The following is a 25,129-nucleotide window of genomic DNA, read 5'->3' as shown; positions in this document are numbered from 1 at the left end:
TTTAGTTACACATAATTACGATTGTTTCAAAATTACAATAACCCTCCCTCTGCCGTCATGGGGGTCGCCAGTGTTACGAGATGGAGGAAAGAAAAAACGCGGGGCACCAAGGCCACAGTGGCCGATGGGCATACGATTTTCAGAAGGGCATCACGGCCAGATAGCGGAGCAACGACTGCCATGGCCGTCGCTGCCGCAGGTGAAATTCCTGCCCTGCTGACCACTAACAATGGAGGCATCAGGGATCATCATACTCTTTTCTGGTGTCTCTCGTTGACTTGGTGAAGATCAGCAAGAAAATGAATGCAGTTCATACTCATGTGTGTGCTCACAAGGCTAAGTGGGGGATGGCAGCAGTGGAGATTCTCAACCTTTAGCTCAGCACCATTAGACACACACCAACATCCAACACCTTCTTCCATCCATGCACCTGCAGGCTCTCACCTTTGGAGGCGACTGCTGTTGTGAAGGCTGCTGTTGCTGCACCTGCTGCTGCACCGGAGGCTGCTGCTTGCAGGTGGCCGCCTGTGGGTGCTGCTGCTGTGGGTGGTGTGAGTGTTGGTGTTGGTGGAGGTTCTGGCTGGGCTGATGGGAGCTCAGCAGGATCCGGAGGGCCCTGGGGATGAACTCGGGGGCCAGCGGGTTGAGCACATAGGTCTTCTTGAGCTCCAGGGCCTCCAGCTGGGCCTTTATCTGCTCGTAGGTGATGCCGTGAAGGCTGGTGTTCTGGTGGCAGATTGAGATGAAGTGCTCCCAGAACTTCCTGCAGAGGGGGGCGAGTGGGAGGGGTTAAACCAACTTAACATGGTGTTCCTCTTAGAAGTGTTACAAAACTGTCTTTGCATGTCTGGGTCTTGTTTCAATGAACATGAAGTCTTGGTCATGTGATGCTTCATGTTGTTGACGGGAAGAATCGATCTACAGCTAACACATGGACACTTTAGACAAATATAGAAGAAAGCTAGAAAAATATTTGATCATTCTCTCCAACTACTTTGGTTTGATATAAGTAGTATTATTTACAATCTAATACAAAAGCCAACAGTAATGAATGAAAAAGAATCCTGTGTCAAGACTGTAATTACAATTGGTAAAGTACAATAATGGACGACACTGGCAGTCCTTTATGATGAAGCCTCGGATTGGAGTGCAGCTTCATTTGTCGACCCTTTCCATTCATGCCCCAATTCCCAAAGTTGTCCCCCTTCTCCACTGCTGACTCTCAGCCATGCAAACAAACAATACAACAATTCATACATCAATGTGGGTTGGGCGAAGGAATCTATGTCCATAATGTCCCATCATGGTTATTCTAGATGACAGATGCATGATGTGATTGCCAGGGGGCGTGGGAGGAGGGTGGGGGGGTCTCACGTCTACTGATCATTACAGAAAAATACATGTGGATAAACATTTAGAAAAGAGGGTATTTTTTAACATGATTTTTTCATCCAACATTTAAGAGCAATGTCTATCAAAGTTCGCAAGTCAGTGTGTCTGTGATTGGTGTGACAATATCACATGCTCCTGGCAAGATTTAAATAATTTCTTATCTCATATCACAATCCAAATCTAATCCATGACGTTACCTACTCTTATGGATACATGGAGAACGGAAATGCTGGGTGACAGATCCATGAAATAGACGGCAAACTAGTTTTGATCCCCACTCTTCACTCTGATTAACGGAGCTGATCGGTGGACATTCTGCTCCACCAAATATCTTCTAGAGATCTGATATTATTCTACAGGGCATGTACATTCCATCTAAAAGCAGCTCTCGCCTCCTGCCTATCACTTCACCATTCGTCTAACTTCAAGTGGAAGATGACTTCATTCACACATTCACAACTCAACAGAATCACTGCGTTTGTTTCTTGCTTTGATCTAAAGTAAAGAAAGCATTTTTCTGCAAAACACCAGACTATTCGTTGTCCGTTGCTTTGCCGATGCAGTATCAAGCCTTCCTCTTATTTCCGAGCTTCTATCGCAAATCATAGATTTCAGTGAGGATTGATTGTATTGGGTTATGTATTGAATGTAAAACCTGACTGGAATGAGATGCATTGACATGCTGCACTCATTAGTTTAGCGTGTGTGGGATCTAATGTGAATATTAATGACATTTCCCCTTTCCTCCGTCTTTCTCTGGCCCCATCACAGCTCGCTGCTGTCTCTCTCCCCTGAACTAATTAAAGCTTTTCTCCCACCCCCTAGGTAAACGTTGAGCCTCCTGGATGGACCTATTTGAGCCTACTTTAATTGATCCTTTTGTCCATAACTAGGTTATATCTTGTTTACCGGGGTATTCAGAAATACCAAAGGTACGATTAAATACGGTAAAAAAATACTTTCCGACATCTTATGAGGAAATTATTTTTAATGCTGATGAGTATTTGGCCAATGTTTTAATCAGGATACATAGTTAAGTGGTCCAAAATTATTTCAAAATTAACTGGCTGTAGCATTGTTGTTGAGACTGAAATAGCAGGACATTAAACTGAGTAATAAACGCATCTCAATAGCACTTCATGTAGTTCAAAAGTAGAAGCATTTTTTAAGTGACAAAGATATTGGTCTCTGAGTGACATGTGACCTGGTCCATGTATGAGCCTTATGTGTTCTGGATGTCAAGTGCCCTATGATCTGGTCCATGTATGAGCCCCACGTGTCTCTGGATAACAAGTGACATATGACCTGGTCCATGTATGAGACTCTGGATGACAAGTGACCTATGACCTGGTCCACGTATGAGCCCCATGTGTCTCTGAGGGACATGTGACCTATGACCTGGTCCATGTATGAGCCCCATGTGTCTGAGTGACATGTGACCTATGACCTGACCAATGGATGAGCCCCATGTGACCTATGACCTGACCCATGTATGAGCCCCATTTGTCTTTGAGTGACATGTGAAATATGACGCGGTCCATCTATGATCAGACTTAAACTGACTTAACATTGGCTGTATATAATACTGACTTAACATATGTGTACATAGCTGGAAACAAATGTAGACTTTGAAAAAAAAAAAGTACACGAGTACTCTGGAAAAATAAAGAAGGGCCCTACTTTCTAGCTGATATTCTACCGTCCATAAGGATTTAGAGTGTGCATGTGTGCACTAGGGTTGCCGCGGTGTGGACATTTTCACACCGAGAAATACACTTGCGTCAACGCCGGTATTACAGAGTATAAACGGTATAAACTTTGAAACTAGGTCAACCGCCATCTTCTCCGTCAACTCTCCTCTCACACTCGGTGGCAGCGCGCCAATTCTCGGTGACAGCGTATTATACATAATTGTAATATCATTTTAGATATAATATCACGGCCAAAAGCTCTGTATGCCTCCGGATGGCTGGAGCTCTCGTAGGGATTGGGCTTCGTGGGGTTTGTTTACCGCCGTTGCTATGGTTACCGGTCTTGTGTGTTCCAACACTTTATTAGGTAGCCTATCTATTAGGTTTGCATATATATATATTTTTTTTTTATGAAAAACACATCTCAAATAAAATAGTTGAAAGACAAAGTGGCAAACTTTTTTTTTTAATCAAATAGGCCTGAAGATGACGCCGATTATTTTTTATTACTGGAAAAAAATATTACAAAATAACTCGGTGTTGCCCTCAACACAGGTAACACCGGTAATACCGTATACCGCGGCAACCCTAGTGTGCACTTGTGTGTGTGTGTGAGTGTGTGTTTTCACCCAGGCTGACCCTACCAGATAGACCCTGCTGCCTCAAAGGGCAGCCGAACAGTTGCCATGGAGATGTGAAGAGGAAGTCGCAGGCTTTGTGTACAAAGTGAATTTGATAGAAGAAAGAGTGAGGGAGATGGACAGCTTGAGAGAGATGGACAGAGTGAGAAAGATGGACAGAGTGAGAGAGATTGACAGAGTGAGAGATGGACATAGTGAGAGAGAACAAAAGAGTGAGCGAGAAGGACAGAGTGAGAGAGATGGAGGGTGAGGCCCCCATGCAGCAGCCCGCCCCACTTCCCCACTGTCCCCTGAAGCCCCTCCTCCTCAGCAGCACTGTGGATCAAGAGGACAGTACCTGCAGCGGCCCACCGAGCAGAGCGCTATGGGGTCTCCAACCACGGCCACCAGGGACTGGGCCCGGGTGATGGCCGTGTTTAGCAGCTTGTAGTTGGACAGGAAACCATAGTCCAGGTCCTCCGTGGAGTCCTCCACCAGCTGCTCCTTGCGCTTGATGGCCGTCTGCTTGTGCTTGCATGTGTGGCGCGTGCGCACCGTGCTCAGGAACAGCACCCGGAACTGCTTGCCTGGAGGGAGGACATATTGGAGTGATCTATATCTAAAACACCTTTCTAACAATGAATGGGCCTTGGTGCCGAGCCCAGGCATTCACATTATTCATCAGCTGTAAAAAACTTAATTCAGTATCTGAATTAGAGCTGCCGCGATTAGTCTCCAGGAGCTATATAATATAATAATATTATATATGGAATTTATATGATATTATATCTAAAATCACAGCCAAAAGCTATGTGCGCCTCGTATGATATTATGAATCATAAAGACTGCGTCTGAAGTCTCTATTACTTCCACAACAAGTCAAGACTCGTAGTTGGGTATATCTCGGCCATGGTTGAGAAGAATAGGGGGAAAGGAACTTTGGCTTTGACTCTCTGAAGTCCATGAACCGCGACATGGAGGAGAAAGGGATTGTACTCAGGGAGCTGAGCTGCCGGACTGCCGCCGAGCTCCCCCCGCCGGACCTGCCAGCTTCGGCAGCAGTTCAGCTCCCGGAGTACACCCTCCGGAGCAGCTGGAAAGCTTCGGCGGCAGTTCAGCTCCCGGAGTACACCGCCGGAGCGGCCGGGATGTCGCGGGAAGTCCGGCGGGGGTAGCTTGGCGGCAATCCAGCAGAGAAAGGGATTGTATTTCCGGAGCTGAGCTGCCGGGCTGCCGCCGAGTTCCCCCCACGGGAGCTGCTCGTCCACTGGTCCACAAAATCTTAGCTATGCTCTGATTGGAGGGGAGTGGGGGGTAATATTCAAGTGTGCCCCCTTCCTACGTAGGAGGGGGCGCCGAAACTGACTCACTTGTTTGGTAACTGTAGGCGGGGTACTTTCAGAAATGCATATCTCACTCAAAAAATCATGTAAAGACTTTTTTTCAAAGGCTGTATGTCTGTGGGAGCAACAGAGACCCAAAACAACACCCAAAATCCCAGGTGAGAAAAGTGTTGTTTTCATAATATTTACCCTTTAAATAAACATGAATGGAACGAGAAACATTTGTTTATTTGATCGCGATCAGTCTAATTAGTTATTAAAGGGATACTTCACCCATTTAGAAACGGCGTTCTATCATTATAAAATCGCTATGTAATATAAATAAATATATAAATAAATATCAGTCTAAACCAGTCTCTCCTTGGCCCATTTTTTCTCGTCTAATTTTCTCCCGAAATGACATCAAATGACGCGTTTGACGTCATTTCGGGAGAAACCTCTTGTCCCGCTAGAAGGGCCGAGGACTACAACACACTTTTGGTGGCAAATTTTTCCACCAATAAGGAATGAGAGGGGGCGGGAGCTCGCGTACTGAGGGCGAATGAGGGGGACGGGAGGCCGACAGGTGGGCGGGGCAGAGAGCGCAATGCACTGTGGTAGTTTGAGGTTTTCTTACTTTGAGCCAGAGAGACCATGAAAACACTCTTTCTGCCTTTTTTCAGGCTAGGATGAACCGATTTCAATTTTTTTTTCACATTTATAATACATTGAATTATTTAATTCATAAAACCTTCATATTCCCACTGGTGAAGTATCTCTTTAAACTGGCAATGTGTTTGATTTGAGCCTCTATCAGCTGCTCACTTTACTCAGCAGCCATTAAAACAAAAACTTTTGATGTGGCCCCTCCTACTCGCTGCGGTGGCCAACGCTCATCAGAACCACCTGCTGAAGCCAACTGACTGGGCTGTTATCTAGGTTCTTCATCTTTGCCCTGCGAACCCCCAATATTAATCCTGGCTTTACCCCATCTGGAGGTCTGCTTTATTGGAGGAGGAAAACATGGCTGCATCAAAAGGCAGGTATCTGTAACACTGGAGGGACTGCAAGGCGTGTAGCTAGCTCTGTCACAGTGACACGCGGTGGTGAGTCATATTGTACCCCTCCTCACTGGGAAAGCACCTTGAGGAACTACTGTATTTTCCGCACTATAAGGCGCCCCCGGAGCATAAGCCGCAGCAGCTAAATTGAATGATGTGTACATATATAAGCCGCACTGGACTATAAGCCGCAGGTGTTTAAATGTTTAATTACCATTAGGGCTGGCCCGAATGCCATTTTTCAGGCTTCGAATACTCGTTTTTTTTCCGAGCGAATATTCGAATACTCGTTCAAGAAAAAAACACCATCAAAAACAACATTAATAATCCCTAAATACTCCCTGGAACCGATTTTGACAGTATCTGCATATTTTGTTGAAGATTTAATAGCTTTTGAACGTTAATTAGTAGGCCTAGGTAGGTTGATTTTTTCCCGTGAAAGCGAACAGCTGTTGTTCTGTTCCAAATCAGCTGTCCTCTGCCATCTCAGCCCTTACGGGAGCTTTTCAATTCATCCAAGAACGTGCATCTTTTCAGGGAATTTGTACAATAAATCATAAAATACCGAATATTGATTGTCTTATGTGTCCATATTATATCCATTATATTGACCGGGTATTCTCAAGACGCTCACGCTCTGCAGCAAGCCAGTCACAGTTGATTGGCGCGGCGCTGTACAGCAAACGTAATCAAACAACTAAGCTAAGGTTAGCATTTCGCTAAGTATTACTCTTCCTCCCGAGATGCCGCTAATGTTGTGTTATAAGTAGAGCTGTCAGTTAAACGCGTTATTAACGGTGTTAACGCAAACCAAATTTAACGGCGTTACATTTTTTATCGCGCGATTAACGCAAAAAAATTAGTATTTTTTTTTTTTTCTTTGGCTGAAAACAAAGAAGCAGTAGCCTGACTGCTATGTTTAAAATGACATTTGTTCAAAGCAGTCGTTTAATTGCACTATAGGCTCTTTTTTTGTATCGTCCTGTTTTGATCAGTGTATATGCCAATGTTGTTATCAATAAAAAATAATTTGCACAAGGCAAGCCGATGCACTTCACCATGTTGATAAGAGAATTAAAATGAGAAGAATTATGGGACAAAAAAATCAAGGGATATTTAGCATAGAAAAATAATTTGCGATTAATCGCGATTAATTAGAGTTAACTATGACATTAATGCGATTAATCACGATTAAATATTTTAATCGCTTGACAGCTCTAGTTATAAGTAAAGGGAAACAAGATATCTATTCTTCCTCCACCTCTCTCGCTTCTCTGCTTGGTGTCGTTGACGCTCTAGTTTGCCTCCCTCGCTCTGGTAACGTCACGTACGTGAAAAAAAAAAGGAAGCTGCGAATACTCATTTAATCTTCGAATACTAATTTTCAGAACGAGTATTCGAATATTCAAATAATTCGGGCCAGCCCTAATTACCATATGTAAGGGTTCGTGCACAGAGGGGATTGTCGGGAAAGAGATGGCTGTCTCGCTGTGTAATGTCTGTCTTGCTCTCGTTCTGTCTCTCGTACCACTCTCGGTTTCACTTTGACTTTTGCGCGCTACCTGTCTCACTCTTTTCCGGCCTCCAGCTTTTCCTGCTGGAGCCCGCCGCTTAAAGGTGGGGGGGCGCGAACCGGTCATAGAGCCCATAGAGTTAAAGTTGGTGGACTGTTAGCCGCACCGTTATATAAGCCGCAGAATCGAAAAATGGGGAAAAAGGCGCAGCTTATAGTCCGAAAATTACAGTACATGTAAATACAAGGTTTGACCTAGGCTACATTTAATGAATGGGATCGTTTAGAGAGAGGGAGAACAAGAGCTAGATCCATGTCAAACAGAACAGATTACAATTAAGACTGATGCATGGGGAGACACATTGAGTTGTATGGAGCTCCACCCTTTCCCTTAGGTGGCTGGCCCAGAAGCTTCTTCCAGGTCAACCAGATTTTGGCCCATCCCCTTCACACATACCCTGTCCTGTGGGGCGAATTCCCCCTGGCCCTTGGGACGCAACCCCCCGGTCCTAGGCCATCCTCACCTTGCACGTTGAGCACCCTCTCCACGCTGACCTCGTGCATGCGCTTCTTGCGGAGCTCTGCGCGGATGCGGAACACTTGGTCTGCGTAGGGCGACACCACGCCGATGCTGCCCTCGTCCAGCTTGCCCCAGGACACGGGCCACTTCCTCCGCATCTCTTCCACCCGCTCCACGATCTCAAACACCTGAAGGAGAGAACAGGTTTTTAAACATGACATGAAGCTCTGGTGGACCTTTTAACCCGTACACCTGTTGACCGTCTCCAGCCTCCAGGCCTCAACAACCAAACCTTATACTCAACAACACCAGTACCCAGGGCAGGCCTCAGCAACCACACCTCATACTCAACGCCAACCTCCCCCAGGCCTAACAACCACACCTCATACTCCACACCACCAGCACCCAGGGCAGGCCTCAGCAACCACACATTCATACTCAACGCCACCAGCCCCCAGGCCTCAACTAGAGCCCGACCGATGAATCGGCGGGACGATATTAGGCATTTTCCAAACTATCGGTATCGGCATTTATAATGGCCTATTAATGAATATTTATAATTAAAAGATAAAAATATATAAATTGGGTTATCGTGTTTTTTGTCAAAGGACTTTGACTTTCATAGCTTAAGATTGTATTGCTATACATTTTATCTATCAGAACTTGTGTGTGAGTGATGTCAGCGAGTGAGTGGACGAGCAAGGAGAGCGAGCGCTAGTGTGCGTGTCGGTTTAGTGAAGTAATGAACAAGTCTGGTTGTGATAATAGAAGAAAAGAAGATTAAAGTACCCAGCCTATCAAGAATCGGTGGCCGCTACATTCCAACCATATTCCGACCTTTAAGCAGACCCACTGCCGGTCAAAATGAAGGGTGTTGCGCCCCCAGAGAGCATCAGCCCTACGAGGGACCGTCTCCCCTGTGCTCCTCGACTACGGTCTGGGAGCCGACAGCAGGAAAGGTATAACACTAACCATCTCATAGTTGGAGGCGGAGCGCAAGAGGGTATACGTGCTCAAATAGTGTGAGTTAAAAATAAAGTACATATATTTCAATGATTTTAGCTTGTGTGTGATTTATTGCGGGCAGGGGTCGGGTAACGGGCCGAATGTTAACGTGTCCGGGCGGGTGCGGATTTCATTTTGATATTATCACGGGTGACGGGCGGATCTGGTGCTGAACTTTGCGGGTGCGGTGGAGGCGGGCCTCAAACAGTTGTCCCGTGCAGGACTCGGGCCTAGGCTATTGGAAATAAACAAAATATTGGAAAGCAGAGTTGGTTGGGCCGCATTTGGGCGCGTTGGTTGGGTCCGCACGAGAAAGCATCTCTAAAAGGAATTGTAGCCAAAACAGTTGCATGGTAGGCTATATCTATAGACAGGGTATATGCAGGAATCATAGAGATGAATTTACTACCTTTTACTACCTTTTTTACTACCTCCACAATATTTTTTACTACCAACACGACATCAAGCAGCGGGGCGGGGGGTATGCAAAGCACCACTTACAACTTACTATAAGGTAGAAATGTGACACTGCCGCGATCCCTGTAGCCCTAGTGCTGCTGCTGCTAGCACTGCAAAACAACGGCATAGAGAGTAGAGGTCTTCACTCCCGCGGGATGCGACGCAAAATAGTGCACCGCGGGACAAAAAATTAAAGCTCATTGCGGGTGCGGGCGGGATGAAAGAGGTGCATTTGCGGGTGCGGGATGATACACTGCACTCCCGCAAATCAAATATAAGGGTAAAGTAAAATATACAAATGATCATGAAGCCCTCATCAATAAGCAAAACCTACATTTTCAACCACTTCTCCTTCATTGTCGAAGCAGCAGCTGATTCTTTTACCTTTCATTTTTCATTTAGACGTGCTTGTACCGACAGTTTTTATTTTTTTAATATGTGACTGTTTCGTGTTTCAGTTACTGAGGCCTATTTAATGTTTTGTATGGTTGAAAACATGCAGGCATACCAATAAATATTTTACCAATACTGGTAGCCTAATGAATTAGGTGCGCGCTCGTTTTTTCCAAGCCAATGGACAGGCCTTTCCTGAGACAGAAAGTGATTTAACATGGGTAAAGAAGCAATGGTGAAAGACCGTACTAAACGCCCTATCCATTGAATGGGTCTGTAAAATGCTAATCAAATCAATCAAATGTATTTATTAAGCACCTTCGATAAAAAGGTAATTGGTTGGGGGGAGATCTTATGTTTCATGTATGTTTTTGTCATGCCTGTCTACGCTTCAAACTCGTGCATATTGCAGAAAATATGCAACAGCGCCCCCTGGTGTCACTTTTCGGTGGGTCGCAGAATTCGTAACCCCGGCGTCGCTATAGCAACCAGCGACGCTAACTCTAACGGCTACCCAGTTCAGGTCCTGTAAGCACCGTATACTGTATTTTTTAGGCTAGATGAAGTTAAAACATGTGAACAAAAAAGCACCAGACTTTCTCATGGTCACGAGAAACGTAAAAAAAAAAAAAGAGAAGAAAATGCCCCACGTCCCTTTACGGGTTCCGTTCTTTTCTGTTGGGACAATAAAACAATAAAATAAAGGTTTTTTTTAAACCAACCTACCTTATTATTTTAGTGAGGACTTATAAATAACTACAAATAACCATTGTTAGGGAAATCTGTTTGTTTTGTAACGCGTTTCTGGAATTTTTTTAAATATATATCGGCCGATATTGCGCAATATCGGATTCCTAAATCACCAAATATTTTTATCGTATTGGCTTTAAAAATCCTTCATCGGTCGGGCAATAGCCTCAACAACCACACCTCATACTCAACGCCACCAGCCCCCAGGCCTCAACAACCACACCTCATACTCAACATTTTTCTTCTCCGGGAACCATCACCTTATCGTGGTGAAGAGGTTTGTGTGCCCCTATGAACCTGAGGGCTGTGTTGTCTGGAGCCTAGTGCTCATGGTAGGGTCTCCCAAGGCAAAGTGGTCTTAGGTGCTACTTCGGGCAAAAGGTACCATGTATGAGGGCACAAGAGCAAGGGTGGTAACCCCAGACGGCGACAGTGAGGAGTTTGACATCCTAGCAGGGGTGATGCAAGGTGACACCCTACCCCCCTTCCTCTTCATTATAGTGCTGGACTACTCACTCAGGCAAGCCATCAGTGGACGAGAGCTGGAACTCAGCTTCACCGTTCCACCGAGGAGGTCTAGGAGATTCCCTGCCGTAGTCCTAACAGACCTGGGCTATGCAGACGACATCAGCCTGATATCAGACCATGTAGAGCGGACACAGGAGCTCTTGACCAGAGTGGAGACGGAATGTGCCAAGGTTGGTCTTAGGCTAAATGCCAAGAAAACTGAGGTAATCACCTACAACATCCTCCCGGACCATCCACCCCTAATTACAACAGAGGGCATTGCTCTGAAGGTAGTCAATGATTTCAAGTACCTGGGCTCATGGGTGAACACATCAGAGCAAGACCTGAAAGTGGGCAAGGCGCTCGCTTGGAGGGCCCTGAATGGCATGGCCTTTGTATGGAAATCCAACCTCCCCAGAATTATCAAGCTCAGCTTATTTTACGCAACCGTGGACTCTGTTCTACTGTATGGCTGTGAAACCTGGACCCTGAAGCCCACCATACAGAAGTCTCTGGATGGGTGCTACACCAGAATCCTCTGCGCAGTACTTAACATCAACCAGAACGTGCATGATACCAACAAGCACCTGTATGGTGGGCTACCAGGGCTGAGGAGAAGGTAGCAGCCAGGAGAATGAGACAGGCCGGTCATCGCCAGAGACACCGCGAGCTTCCAGCAAGAAGGCTGGTGCTATGGGAATCAACACACGGGCATCGATCAAGAGGACGTCCCATACCAACATACTTCTGAAAAATGTGGGAGCAGAAAGCACTGGCGAACTAGCCAGTAGGGCTGGCCCGAATTATTCGAATATTCGAATACTCGTTCGGAAAATTAGTATTCGAAGCTTAAATCAGTATTCAGAGCTTTTTTTTTTTTTTTTTTTTCACGTACGTGACGTTACCAGAGCGAGGGAGGCAAACTATAAGCGTCAGCGACACCAAGCAGAGAAGCGAGAGAGGTGGAGGAAGAATAGATATCTTGTTTCCCTTTACTTTATAACACAACATTAGCGGGATCTCTGGAGGAAAAGTAATACTTAAAACCTTAGCTTAGTTGTTTGTTTACGTTCGCTGTTCAGTGCCGCGCCAATCAACTGTGACTGGCTAGCTGCAGAGCGTGAGCGTCTTGGGAATACCCGGTCAATATAATGGATATAATATGGGCACATAAGACAATCAATATTCGGTATTTGTTATGGATTTATTGTACAAATTCCCTGAAAAGATGCACGTTCCAGGATTAATTGGAAAGCTCCCGTAAGGGCTGAGATGGCAGAGAACAGCTGATTTGGAACGGAGCAACAGCTGTTCGCTTTCACAGGGAAAAACTAAGGAACTTCAACCTACTTAGGCCTACTAATTAACGTTCAAAAGCTATTAAATCTTCGACAAAATATGCAGATACTGTCAAAATCGGTTCCAGGGAGTATATAGGGATTATTAATGTTGTTTTTGATGGTGTTTTTTCTGGAACGAGTATTCGAATATTCGCTCGGAAAAACCAACGAGTATTCGAAGCCTGAAAAATGGCATTCGGGCCAGCCCTACTAGCGAGATGTATGGATGATCGAGAGGATTGGAAGTAGGGCTGCAACTAACGATTATTTTAATAATCGATTAATAGGTTGATTATTTTTTCGATTAATCGGATTAGAAAAAGAAACATTTGTAATTGCCGCATCTTTATTCAAAAACTGAACATTACTTCAATTCACAGTGCAGACTGAAGTGTAAAAACACCAGGTTATTGCTCCAACGTCCAGCAACTATTAAAAGTAATATTAAATGACCAAACAATAAGAAAACATAACTGGGATAACACAAAAAAAAACATACAATGTTTGATATACATTTATATATATATATATACAGTGTACAAGGGGTGTCCATGGTTCAACCGATAAGATCTTTAACCTGTAAATACTAACGGTTAAAAATAAATTAAATCATCTTAATTTCTCTCAGATGACAGGAGATCGTTAATTTTTATTGATATTGATACCATTTTCGAGACTCCTTGAAATATAACTTGTATTATTGCTTTAATTGCTGATAAGATGATCATAGTTCAGGATAGGACGTTAAACAGGTCATAATTCCATCTTTGCTATCTATTTTATATTGCTGGGAAAACAGGTTTTCGCCAAAATCTCAAATTTCTTTTCAATCATAATACTGAGCTGATCTAAACACATCATGTTTGACACTGTTTGCAACCTTTTTTTAAGCTAACTAGCTCTATGTCCTGCCAATTTTAACATGGATTTAAAAACTGGATTACTATTTTTAACTGACGGGACTTTCTACACCGTCCGGTTGTGTGATTGCTGACGCTGCTTTGAACTCCGAGCCCGTCTGTACACCGTCTGCAGCAGCCACAGCTGACAGTTTTCGGTTGGACTAGAGGGATACTGAGTTGAAGGAGTTCTTTTAACCCGCGGACAGTGAAGGTACAACACTTTTATATCGGCCTACAGTCCAGTGTTAAGATATGACCAAAATACAAGCTGTGGTCGCTCACACTAAAGCTCGCTGTGGGCATGCATGAACCATGAACCAACCTGTCGGCGGCTGGCTGTTAACAGTGCCGCGCCTACGAGTGACGTATTAATCGCACGACTCAACGAATCGATGACCTAATTCTTTGCCAACGCTTTGAGTAATCGATTTTTATCGATTTGTTGTTGCAGCCCTAATTGGAAGCACAGCTGGAGGACTCGTCTGAGGACGACCTAGAGAGAGAGACCAACCCCAGGGCAGGCCTCAACGGCACCAGCCTGCAACATTCAACAACCACAACTCATACTCAACGCCACCAGCCCCCAGGCCCAACAACCACAAATCATACTCAACGCCACCATAGGAACCGTTTGCAACCTATCAATACTAGGGATGTAACGATATGCGTATCGAAACCGAAATTGAAAACTCAAAGCCACAAACCTGTCTCGCAGTGTGAGAAGGCAGAAGCGTGATACGCCCTTTCTAATTCTCCGGTCAAATTGTCAGATTGAAATTTGCTAATAATTTGTCTAAATAATAGTCTGCTGACACTGCCCCCACTTATCGATGCCGTAAGTCGCGAGATCGCGGGTACAAGCGGCCGAGATGAGTTTTCTCAGAAGGGTGGCTGGCGTCTCCCTTAGGGATAGGGTGAGAAGCTCAGCCATCCGTGAGGAACTCGGATTAGAGCTGCTGCTCCTTTACTTAGAAAGGAGTCAGCTGAGCTGTTTCGGGCATCTGGTAAGGATGCCCACTGGGTGCCTCCCTTGGGAGGTGTTTCAGGTACGTCCAGTGGGGAGGAGACCTTGGGGAAGACCCAAGACTAGGTGGAGAGATTATATCTCAACACTGGCCTGGGAACGCCTCGGGATCCCCCCGTCAGAGCTGGTCAATGTGGCCCGGGAAAGGGAAGTCTGGGGCCCCCTGCTTGAGCTGCTCCCCCCGCAACCCGACCCCGGATAAGCGGATGAAGATGAGATGAGTTGATGTTATATTAAGTTAATTGTTATTTAAGCGTTGTTTAAATAAAATGCTTTTTAAATTTAAAAAAATCGTGGGATGCATCATTGGGTCAATAATCGTGATGCTAACCGAATCGTGAGTTAGTGTATCGTTACAGCCCTAATCAATACACTTTATTCCATGATCTTTACCAACCCATCACTGGGTTGGTAGGAGTGGGTGAACTCATTCATAATGATTCATAGCAACTCTCATCACTTCAGATCCTCTTGAAAAGTCATGGCTGAAGCTCCATCCAACACATGCAGAGATAAAAGGCTCTATTTGAAACACAGGACCTATATAACTACAATACGTTTTGTGGAATTTTTGTTCTTAATTTTATGATTTCATGTTATTTTACGCTCTGACACTTTTGACAAAAGAGCGGCACTCTAAAGCTGACAGCTAGATTACACACTCCCCCCTCCTCTTGCATTCCACACTGCCAGCACCTCCTGACAGCTGGTCCACCATGAGGCACGTGGGCTGTTTCACCTGGCGGGCTGACAGTGGGAGTGACCAATAAGAGCCCGGTTAGAAGGGCGACCGCTCACTGCCAGGAGGCCATCTCTTTGGTGGTGAATGTGTTCTGTTATGGGACTAGCCCAACGCATCTTCTGAACATGAAATGAAATAAAGCTCCCACAGAAGCATAACTATCTGAGCATATCTAGGTAAAACCCACAGCCAGTTGCAGACGCATGGGAACAGTGTTTTACAGATCCATTAGAACCCGGCTCCGCTTGCGTTGGGCTCTACACAAATACCGTCTACTCATTGGTCTCTCGAAGTCTCCTGATGGCTCTTTATTTATCAAATAAACTACAACACCTATTCATAAGAATACAGTGATCAGACACCGCTCCATGGTCTGTGGCGAGGGAAGCATTGTGCTACATTGTGCACCACATCAGAAGACTTCGTGGCACGGCCTGTTGGATCAGACACCAGCAGACCAGGGCCTCCACAGGTGTGGTGCAGGTGCATGTGCTGCAGATGTGTGTGTTTACCTCGGCGTTGTTGTAGTATGCGGTGCTGTTCTTCTCCTGGACGTCCTCTCCACGGGCAGTGAAGAAGGTTAGAGGGTAGAAGTCTTTATGGGACGGCTGCTTTCCGCTGGCCATCAGCTTCCCGTCGTAGAACAACTCTGATGTGTAACTAAGAGAATAGTGAAAGGAGAAAGAGAAGAGTGACGAAGAAAAGAAAGAGAAGAAGAACCAAGAAAGAGAAGAGGAACCAAGAAAGAGGAGAAAGAGAAGGGTAACGAAGAAAGAGGAGAAAGAGAAGGGTGACGAAAAAAGAGAATGAAAAGTAACGAAGAAAGAAGAGAGAAGATTAATGGAGAGAAAGATGAGGAAGAGAAAGAGGAGTTAAAGAGGAAAGGAGATAAAGAGAAGAGATAGGATAGGAAAGGAGAGGTGATGGCAAGGGGAGTAAAGGATTCAGATGGGGGGAGGGTGAAAAGATGGAGTTAATTAAGGATTCCTCCTCTTTGATGTGTATATCAATGTTCCATCTCTGCAAGGCATAACGTTTTGTCCATGAAAAGGCTTCCTGACGTTACCCATGTCTTAAGTATAGTCTGTGTCAGAAGGTTGAGTTTAAAACACAGGCACCCTGAACTTTAAATTCAGTTAATGTAGAGACTAATTAATTTATGAACATATAATCGGGGATGCAAATCCATGTATGATAAAAAAAAGAGAGCTACCCGAAGTCTGAAAAAAATATGGCATAATATCCTATTCTATATGCTTCAATAGATAAGACGTTTTAAGACCATGAGCGTGAGAGCAGTAAGGCCTTTAATTGGTCAGCCTGAAGGCTCATTTTTACTACTCCGTAAAGTGCTGTACGTAAACACGGAGAGCCTTCTCCGTCGTCGGCCTATATATTTTGTATTCGAAATGCAACAGTTTTTTCTTGGGGACTACGCTCAGAGCAGCTGGAACTGAACAACAGCAAGAGGAAGGAGCAAAAACGGACTATGAAACAAAATTTGTTTTTTTTGTCGTTTTTTTATTACTAACACCCATGTCTGATTGTGTTGTGAAGGTTATTGAACTGTGTGCAGGACTGAACCGCGCTGTATGACCACTGTTACACTGAACAGTGATAATACAGCGTGGTTCGATCCTGAACACGCCCGGACTCACGTTACATCAGCTATCGTTATGATCTCTTTAGTAACGCTGATAAACATAACCCAAGTTCGCGGGTTAACAGTTCAATAAACAACACAATCATGGCCGATAGCAAGAAAAAAATATCAAATTTTGCCCGTTAGCCCGTTTTCCTCCTTCCTCTTGCTGTTGTTCAGTTCCAGCTGCTCTGAGCATAGTCTCCACGAAAAGCCCGTTGCATTTCAAATACAAAATATAAAGGCCTAATTAGGCAACTGCGCGGTGTCCACGTTGCCCGGGCCGTGGTGCCTGTGGTTCCCGGGCCATTCATTCGTTCGTTCACGGGGCACGGCGGGAGTGGTAGCGGTGGCCCAGGTCACGGCGGCCGGGAGTCGCGGGAGTGCCCGCACCGCGGTCACGATGAATGAATGTTCAATCCAATCCCCCCTCCCTCCCTCCCTCTCCCCCCCCCCCTAACCCTAACCCTGTTTGTTTATTTTTAACCAGAGGATTTAGCCAGAGGATCAGGGTAAGGTCAGGGGGGCGTTTGCTCAAAAAAGGTTGCGAACCACTGTTCCAGGGGTTGTTAGTTTATTTTTAACCAGAGGATTTAGACAGAGGATCAGGGTAAGGTCAGGGGGGCGTTTGCTCAAAAAAGGTTGAGAACCACTGGTCCAGGCTATCTTCTCGCCTTTCTCCTTTTGGGCCGATACTTCGCCCATTCCTTGATTCGTCCTGCCGCAGCACTCCAAACAATTAATTTCGTTCCAATGTTCATCCAATCCACTCCAATAGTGGTCCTGCATTGAGTTTAAATCCAACTCTAACGAATAAATGGTCCAGTTTTCATAGAATATTTATAAATCCCAGGGCATGTTAAATGAGTGCTTGCCCCGCCACTCGTAACACAATTGTAAAATGCAGTCGTCAATTAAGGAAATGGGTTATTACATCACAAACAAAATTTGGAATGATTCAAAGGAATCACAGATAAATACTGAAATGCCTACTTTTTTGTTGAACACATAAGGTGTCTGAATGGGGGCATGTCGGAATGGCCGCATGTAACCATAACAACAGTTATTGCTAACGTGTACTGTGGACAGTACGGGACCGGGACGGAGTAAAGGGCTTTTTATGGTTCCACGTTCCCGCAACGCAAGGGGGTTACGGACCCTTTACGTCCTTACGGACCCTTTACGTCCTTACGGACCCTCCTTGCATCCACCGCAAGGGCCGTATGTGTGCGTCCCAAAAATCGTAACCTTCCGTCGAGGCGACGCAGCAGCAAGGGCTGTGATTGGTCCGCTAACTAAAACCCGACGCAGAACCGTAGACGTTCACGGATGCCTTGAAAAATCTGCGTGATCATTGCGTTGTTGGAACGTGGGACCATAAAAAGGCCTTAAGGCCTTGACGTACAAGTTGTTCTGTGCTGTGTCCTGATTGGCTGAAGGGAAATAGCTACGTGGTTGGGTTCTAAAACTGGACCTGTCGATATGACATGTTTAATCTCTGGTGACTCCTTCTAATGCCATCAGCCGCGCTGCAACAACCAGTTCACACTGCTGCAACTTTTTCCCCTGCGAGAGTCCATAACAGTCTCGTTGCAAGTCGTTTCGAGGCAAATCTTTGGTCCGAACTGGGCTTAACAATATAATTTCCGGAGTCCCTTTTCCTTGCACCTTGTTTACTTTGCACCTTGTTTACACTGCACTATAAAATGAAAACACCAAATGAGATTTTAAAAGGTTGGGAAGTTTACTTACAACACTATTGACGTGGTTAGGGTTGGGCAAGTTACTTTAAAAAAATGAGTTAGTTACATCTTACAAAAAGTAACTAAAGTAGTTACACAGTTACAAATTATAAAAGTTGTCACTAGTTACTTCTCCCATAAAGTAACTAAAGTAATTACTCAGTTACAAATTTTAAAAGTAGGCAAAAGTATACTACTCCGACTCTGTAATCCGACTCTGTAATTACGGAGACCCCTCGAGCCGTCGAAGTTCTCCGTTGGGATGTTGTATACTCAATGCAATTCACAGCCTGATCAATCTTATATGATGACTACTAACCATGTAAATAGTCTTGTAAATAAACTTCCAAAGCTTTTCAAATCTTATTTGCTTTTTATTGGTCCTTAATGTGAAAAGTAAACAAGGTATAAAGTAAATAAGGTGCAGTCAATTCGGAAAAAAAATTGATTCCGGAAATTACCAATCACAGCCCTTTCCATCTCCGTTGTGTCGACGGATAGTTCAAAAATATTGGATAGGCACTAGGGGTCTAACGATTCATGCGATGCATCGATGAATCGATTGTCAGTCCCACCGATTCAACTAATTCGATCTGCTAAAATAAATAAATAGAATGAATCGCTTTGGCTTCACCAATAATCTATATAAATGCTTTAAATCGTATGAATCGATCATGATTAATGTTTTAAGACTTAGTTTACACGTTTATTTTGTGAAGTGCAGCTCGGTAATCCGTAACTCTGTCATCAGCTAGTCAGCTTGCAAGGAAGTCCCACGAGAGTTTTATTTCTCCCTCACCCTCTACTGGTGCATTTCAAACATGGCAGAGAGCGACAGCGAGATTGTTAATGCACCAGCAAACTTGAAATCCAAAGTGTTGAAGCATTTTGGCTTCGCAAAGAATAATGGTAAAATTGACAAGGGGTGTGTGACGGGGCGCATAGCTTCCGTCAATGTTGCATGTGTGTGTTTGTCTTGTTTGACTATGTATTCCGTTACCTTCATACCGTTTTAAAATCATTTATCAACCATGTCATTTATCATGCGCACTACGGCAGTTTAATACAATCTTGCAAGTACCATCATTACAACGTTCTGTTTAATACCATTTACCATTTACCATTAACGTCACCTGTTCTGTTGCAATAACCATTCAAAAAAGTATGTCGTTGTCAAATTCCAGGTTTGTTTATTTAGTTTAAAAGTTACATGTTAACACAGCGTAAATGTTCGTCTTCCCAGCGTCTCGTCTAGACTTTGTATTAGGGAATGTGTGCCGCGTCAACAGGGTTTAAATGAACGTCATAACTTCCGGGTAAACCGGAAGTGACCCCGAGTTTTTGTAATTATGTTTATTGCAGTTTTTGTATATTTTGGCTACGCCAAAATCTAGCAAGAATATAAAGGTCCAGTATGCGTAAGTTCGAATTGATGTTTTTGTGACTCTCAAGCCCATTCAGTTTGTTTAGTGAAAAGTATTTTACTTTTTGTTGATTTTTCGTTTTATTTTTATTGCCTTATGGGCCTTAAATTGGGAAAATAAAAGATCCCATCTTTTTCCAAACTTCTCGTCGGCTCCTGAGTGATTTTCCACCTAGTTCAAGACGCCCCAACACATCTACCCATGACAGGGTGTCACATTATTGCATGTTTATTTCACGGATATAGAATTTTGGTTCAAAGTTACTGAATCGAATCGTGGTTTACAGAATCGAATTGTTCCAAAAAAAATTTATTGTCCTTGAATCGAATCGCCAACTACTGAATCGTTAATCGAATCGAATCGTCTGAAGCCAAAGATTCACACCCCTAATAGGCACGTAAAGCTGGGTCTCCGAGGATGGGGTCTCTGATGATGGAGAGGGCTCTCCGTCTATACAGCACGTACAGCACTTTACGGAGTTGTATAAACCAGATTTAACTAGTTACTGTGGAAAATGACTATTGGGTTACTTTCAAATATATTTTTAAATGATCAAATGTGTCAAATAATTTGGACCTCACCCAGAGTTCCCGTTGTCCGGTAATTACCGGAAAAAAATGAGGAGGACCGAAAATTCTAAATGTCTCCGGTCAGAATGACTGATTGGAAATAAGGCCCCGTACACACGGAGCCGAAACGGGCGAAAACGATCCGGTTTCGTTTTATGCGGAATATTCAAGGCGCTGGTTCTCCACAGAAAAAAGTGGAGCGCATCAACCCTGCGCGCATACAGCATGCGCGCTGTATACAAACATTCAGTCACGAGGAGATTCAACCTTTTAAATTGAGCAGAAGTACTTTTGGGTATGTTCATTTGAATTGTGTTTAAATATGCTAAAGTCGTCATTTGTTTAGCCAATTCATGTAAAACAATGAGGGTTTTTATTGTAGCGTAGCCTGTGTGATAAAATAAATAAGTTGTTACATTTCGTGCACTCGCTCAACTTGATCGCTATAGACTACCGTAGGTTTATGAACTAAACAGCGCCAAGCTAGCAAAAGCCGGCGGCAAGCTTTGCGGAGTACCGGTATTTAACAACCATGGCGAATCAAAATATGATCACACACTTCTTCTTCTTTATATAGCCTGCCTATCAATTATTTTATGTGCAATAAACACGGACAATATCCGACCGATTTTTTTCCAATTTGACCGGTAAAATTGAAATCTTCCCGGTCACATGACCTGCACCAATTTCTTCTAGCGGAAACACTGACCCCACCTCTACACCTCTTTAACGGAACTCAAAATACATGTTAAATATATTTGAATTACTTGACAACGACGTGGAGAGGCACTTTGTCCAGGGCATAATGCACATTTCACGATTAAACTTGTTCCTTTAATTTCTTTGAGGGAAAAGTAATCAAACCATTTCCATTTAAAGAAGGCTGTTTTTGTATTATTTGGGCTAGCTATTCCTGTTCCTCGTTGACTCACTTGTGTCGTTGTGTCTCTGACTATGCGTGCTTTCGAGTTTGTCTAAACAACACCCGCCCAACTCTACCTCTGATTGGCTTACCGTGACATGTTACTCTGCCTCAGCCAATAGTTATCATTAATAAGACTGTCTCGTGCCCACTAACCAAGGAAGAACAGTAAAGAGAGAGAGAGGGAGATCTAGTTGGTCTGATTTAAAAACTGCTTCAATTATAGTAACTCGCAGAATTTGTGGGAAGTAACGGCAAACTGCATTATAATGATGGAAGAGTGATCAATTAGATTACTCGCACAGCAATCGACCAAACAGTGCGCTGTTTATGTGCAATCGCTATGCGTTTGTCCAACTCCTCTTTTAAAGAACCCTCTTCCCCCGCCTGGGATAGGAGCAGGACACCTACTTGATGATGGCCTCGTGGGAGCGGTAGTTCTCACAGAGCAGGATGCGACAGGGGAATTCCTGCGGGTAGTGCTCGTACAGGCGGTCCAACAGGGACACGTGCAGGTTACGCTCCCGCGCAAACTCACTGTACACAAAGGGACTCAACTGAGGAGGGGAGAGGGAGATATAGACAGAGAAAGAGAGAGAGAGGGACCAAGGGCATCAGGGAGAGAGAGAGAGAGGGGAAAAGGGAGGAGATGGAGGAAGACAAAACAAGACATAATGAGCTTCCTCATAGCATGTACAGGTATGAAAAAATATTTTTATACCTATAAAGTGGTAAAGAGACAGTAAAGTTAAAATGAGTATGTTTTTTTGGGGGTAGAGACCTGCCAACTCTGGGCCGGTCAGAGGTCCTTCAGTCTTGCATCTTACCTGCATGTGGTCTCCTGCCAGCACGATGCGCGTGTTCTTGCTGGCCAGAGCAAAAGGCATAATGGTTTCACACTCCATTGCCTGGGCGGCCTCGTCCAACAGGATATGAGTGAACAGCCCTAGGAAGGACCAGAACCATCTGCATTAGTCCCCTTATGTTACATCAGTTAGTCGCTTGCATTAGTCCGGTTACGCCGCATTCACACTAAATCCGTCCGTTGACGGATCTCATTGACTCTGCATGGGGCGCCCCTCGAAATGCATTGTCGGCTCCGTTGAATGCTTCAAAAAGTTGATAATTTTTCAACTTTTCAGGCAGCGACGAATCAGCCGGCCAATCAGATCTCGTTATGCAAATATATGCAAAAACACTGTCCAATGAAATCGTCTTTGTAATAAAACCCGGCAAAACACATGGATATGTCAAAAATCCCCCATACCTCAGTCATCCGTCGATGGACGTGTGTAGTGTGAACGCGGCGTTATATAACATCAGTCTGTCCCATGCATTAGTCCCCTTATGTGACATCAGTCAGTCCCAAGCATTATGGCGTGTTTCATCCGGGCGGTGAGACTAGGCCCAGTAGGATAAGGTCCGGTAGTATAGGTGCGGTTAGGCGCAGCAAAGTTAGGGCTCGCATTTCCACCGCCGACAGTACCCTCATGGTACGGAACGGTTTAAGCCGGATTGGCAACACCCGCGGCAGCTATATAAGCATCGTGACCTCATAGCAGCTCGACACAGTGTAGCCTGCTAATAAATCCAATGAAAAAGAACGCAACACAATAAACAAAGAGCCACAATGTAGGATGTTCGAGAAGGACGGCAAACTTTTGCGCGACATTTTCTAAAATAAATGAAGCTTTCGCAGTGGTCCAGAAATACCTTGCTGCTTTTGTTTGTTATTATCCCCGTCGCACAGAAGTGACAATTCTGTCGACCAATCAACGGACGGCATGTGTAGCTCGAACTTGTTGGCACCCTTTCAGACCACTTGGTACCCGAACGGGAGAGTACTGAGAGATAGGTATCGCTAATCGAGGCTAAGTCCGGACCCTGCGTACTTTTGGTGGCGGAAACGCAAAGCGTTCCCCACCTATTCATACCAAACCAAACCGCACCCGCCAGTGGAAATGCAGCATTAGTCCCCTTATGTTACATCAGTCTGTCCAATGCATTAGTCCCCTTATGTAACATCAGTCAGTCCCATGCATTAGTCCCCTTATGTAACATCAGTCAGTCCCATGCATTAGTCCCCTTTTGTAACATCAGTCAGTCTCATGAATTTGGGACTGATACTCTGGACCTTCCAAGAAACCAAGTGCCACTGCAGGGATCATCCCGCACATCACCCGTGTGCGTGTGGCTGTTAGGCAAGCAGGGTATTTCCAGAGCAGACACAGCGGAATCACGGAGCAGCCCTTTTGCTACGTCTCGCGTGCTTCAAGGCAGGAGATCCGTCCTTGGAACCAAGTAGCGGTGCGGCGCCGAGTGCTTCTTTAAGCTGCGGTCTCCTCACACGGGAGGGTCGGGGCTAACGGTAGAGAACATGAGCCGCAGCAGATGGTTTCCACTACCCAGGGGGCCGCTCCCGCTGATCAAAATCCAACTCCGTCTTCTGCATTCCTGATGAAGGACTCCCCATGTCTGTGGCCAGCCTCCCGTTGACATGGGAAACGTTTTACTGTGAATGTTTGAGGGTACGACATGGTGTGGTGCGTGCTTTTCCATCGCTTCCTTATGTACGCTTGTGGGGCCAAGTTAACGTCAAGAGGATCTAGAAATATCCATGCCGTATAAAGAAAGTTATTTTATAGTACCATGACGGCTGATGCTGCGATTCGTTTTTATTTCCAAATCCTCCAGGATTAGATGAGGGATACAACTACCCATTGTATTGATTTATCAATAATCTATTGATTAGTTGTTTGGTGTATAAAAGGTCAGAATGTTGAATATGGTGAATACAAGTGTTTTCCAGAGCTCAAGAGCCCAAACATAACCCCTTTACTGTCCCAGAAGACAAAGGAAACCTACTCAAATTGATTAATAGAGGATCATTAGATATAATCACCATGTTCAAATAAATGGTTGCAGCTCTAGATAAGATAGCTGAGAACAGAGGATGAAAATGTGAGACTGTTCACCAAGAGCCTTTGACTAAACTGTGATTAGATTGATAAAATAAAAAACAGAGTATTTTTGTCTGGTTCATGTGGTGTTTTCTGCTGGGCGGGTGCGCTGGAATGGGACTGACTGCTCATGAAGTCTCTGGGCTCAGAGTGAAGCTGGTCCAGTGGTTCTTCTTCATGCACCCATGGGTGCTGCAGATCCCTCATATGCCGTTGCTCATCGATTGTTCCTGCTCCTTGCACGATTGGTCAAAAGCGAGCGACCCAATCCAGTGTTTCTCATACATAGACCAAGGTGTGGCGCAGCGCCACAGAAACAACCCCGAGCGCAACAAATTGATTAAATGTATCTTTTTTTTATACACGATTTTGAAACATAAATATCGTTCCGTTCATTCATCTCCGCATAGCACTCTTTCTTCCGGTCATTATCGTTCGCACACGCACACAGAGACAAGCGTGCATACATGCCAATGGTGCGCGGGTATACACTACCACTTATTGGAACAACCCGCATAACACTAATGCAATAATACCACATGCATACGCACTGACAGCTGATTCGCCAGCTCCTCCTCTCAACGCGCCTACAAAGGAAAACCCAAAGCAGCGGGATATTTGGCAAAGTA

General features: G+C 44.7%; 1 protein-coding gene across 5 annotated transcripts in view; it reads right to left on the bottom strand.

The window, feature by feature from the left end:
• The window catches only part of helz (helicase with zinc finger), a 119,872-nt gene that overhangs the window by 14,691 nt on the left and 80,052 nt on the right, over window positions 1–25,129 (bottom strand). For all 5 annotated transcript variants that reach the window (XM_030352300.1, XM_030352297.1, XM_030352301.1 and 2 more), the window contains 6 exons: window positions 22,368–22,486; window positions 21,952–22,097; window positions 15,754–15,901; window positions 8,124–8,307; window positions 4,062–4,290; window positions 445–763 (listed from right to left, as the gene is read on the bottom strand). In XM_030352300.1, coding sequence (XP_030208160.1) covers window positions 445–763; window positions 4,062–4,290; window positions 8,124–8,307; window positions 15,754–15,901; window positions 21,952–22,097; window positions 22,368–22,486 — 1,145 coding nt within the window. The remainder of the gene's footprint in view (window positions 1–444; window positions 764–4,061; window positions 4,291–8,123; window positions 8,308–15,753; window positions 15,902–21,951; window positions 22,098–22,367; window positions 22,487–25,129) is intronic.

This window comes from Gadus morhua, chromosome 3, assembly GCF_902167405.1.
Source record: "Gadus morhua chromosome 3, gadMor3.0, whole genome shotgun sequence".
Taxonomy (NCBI): domain Eukaryota; kingdom Metazoa; phylum Chordata; class Actinopteri; order Gadiformes; family Gadidae; genus Gadus; species Gadus morhua.
The sequence above is the reverse complement of the archived record's forward strand: the minus strand, read 5'-3'. Positions and strand labels throughout refer to the sequence as shown.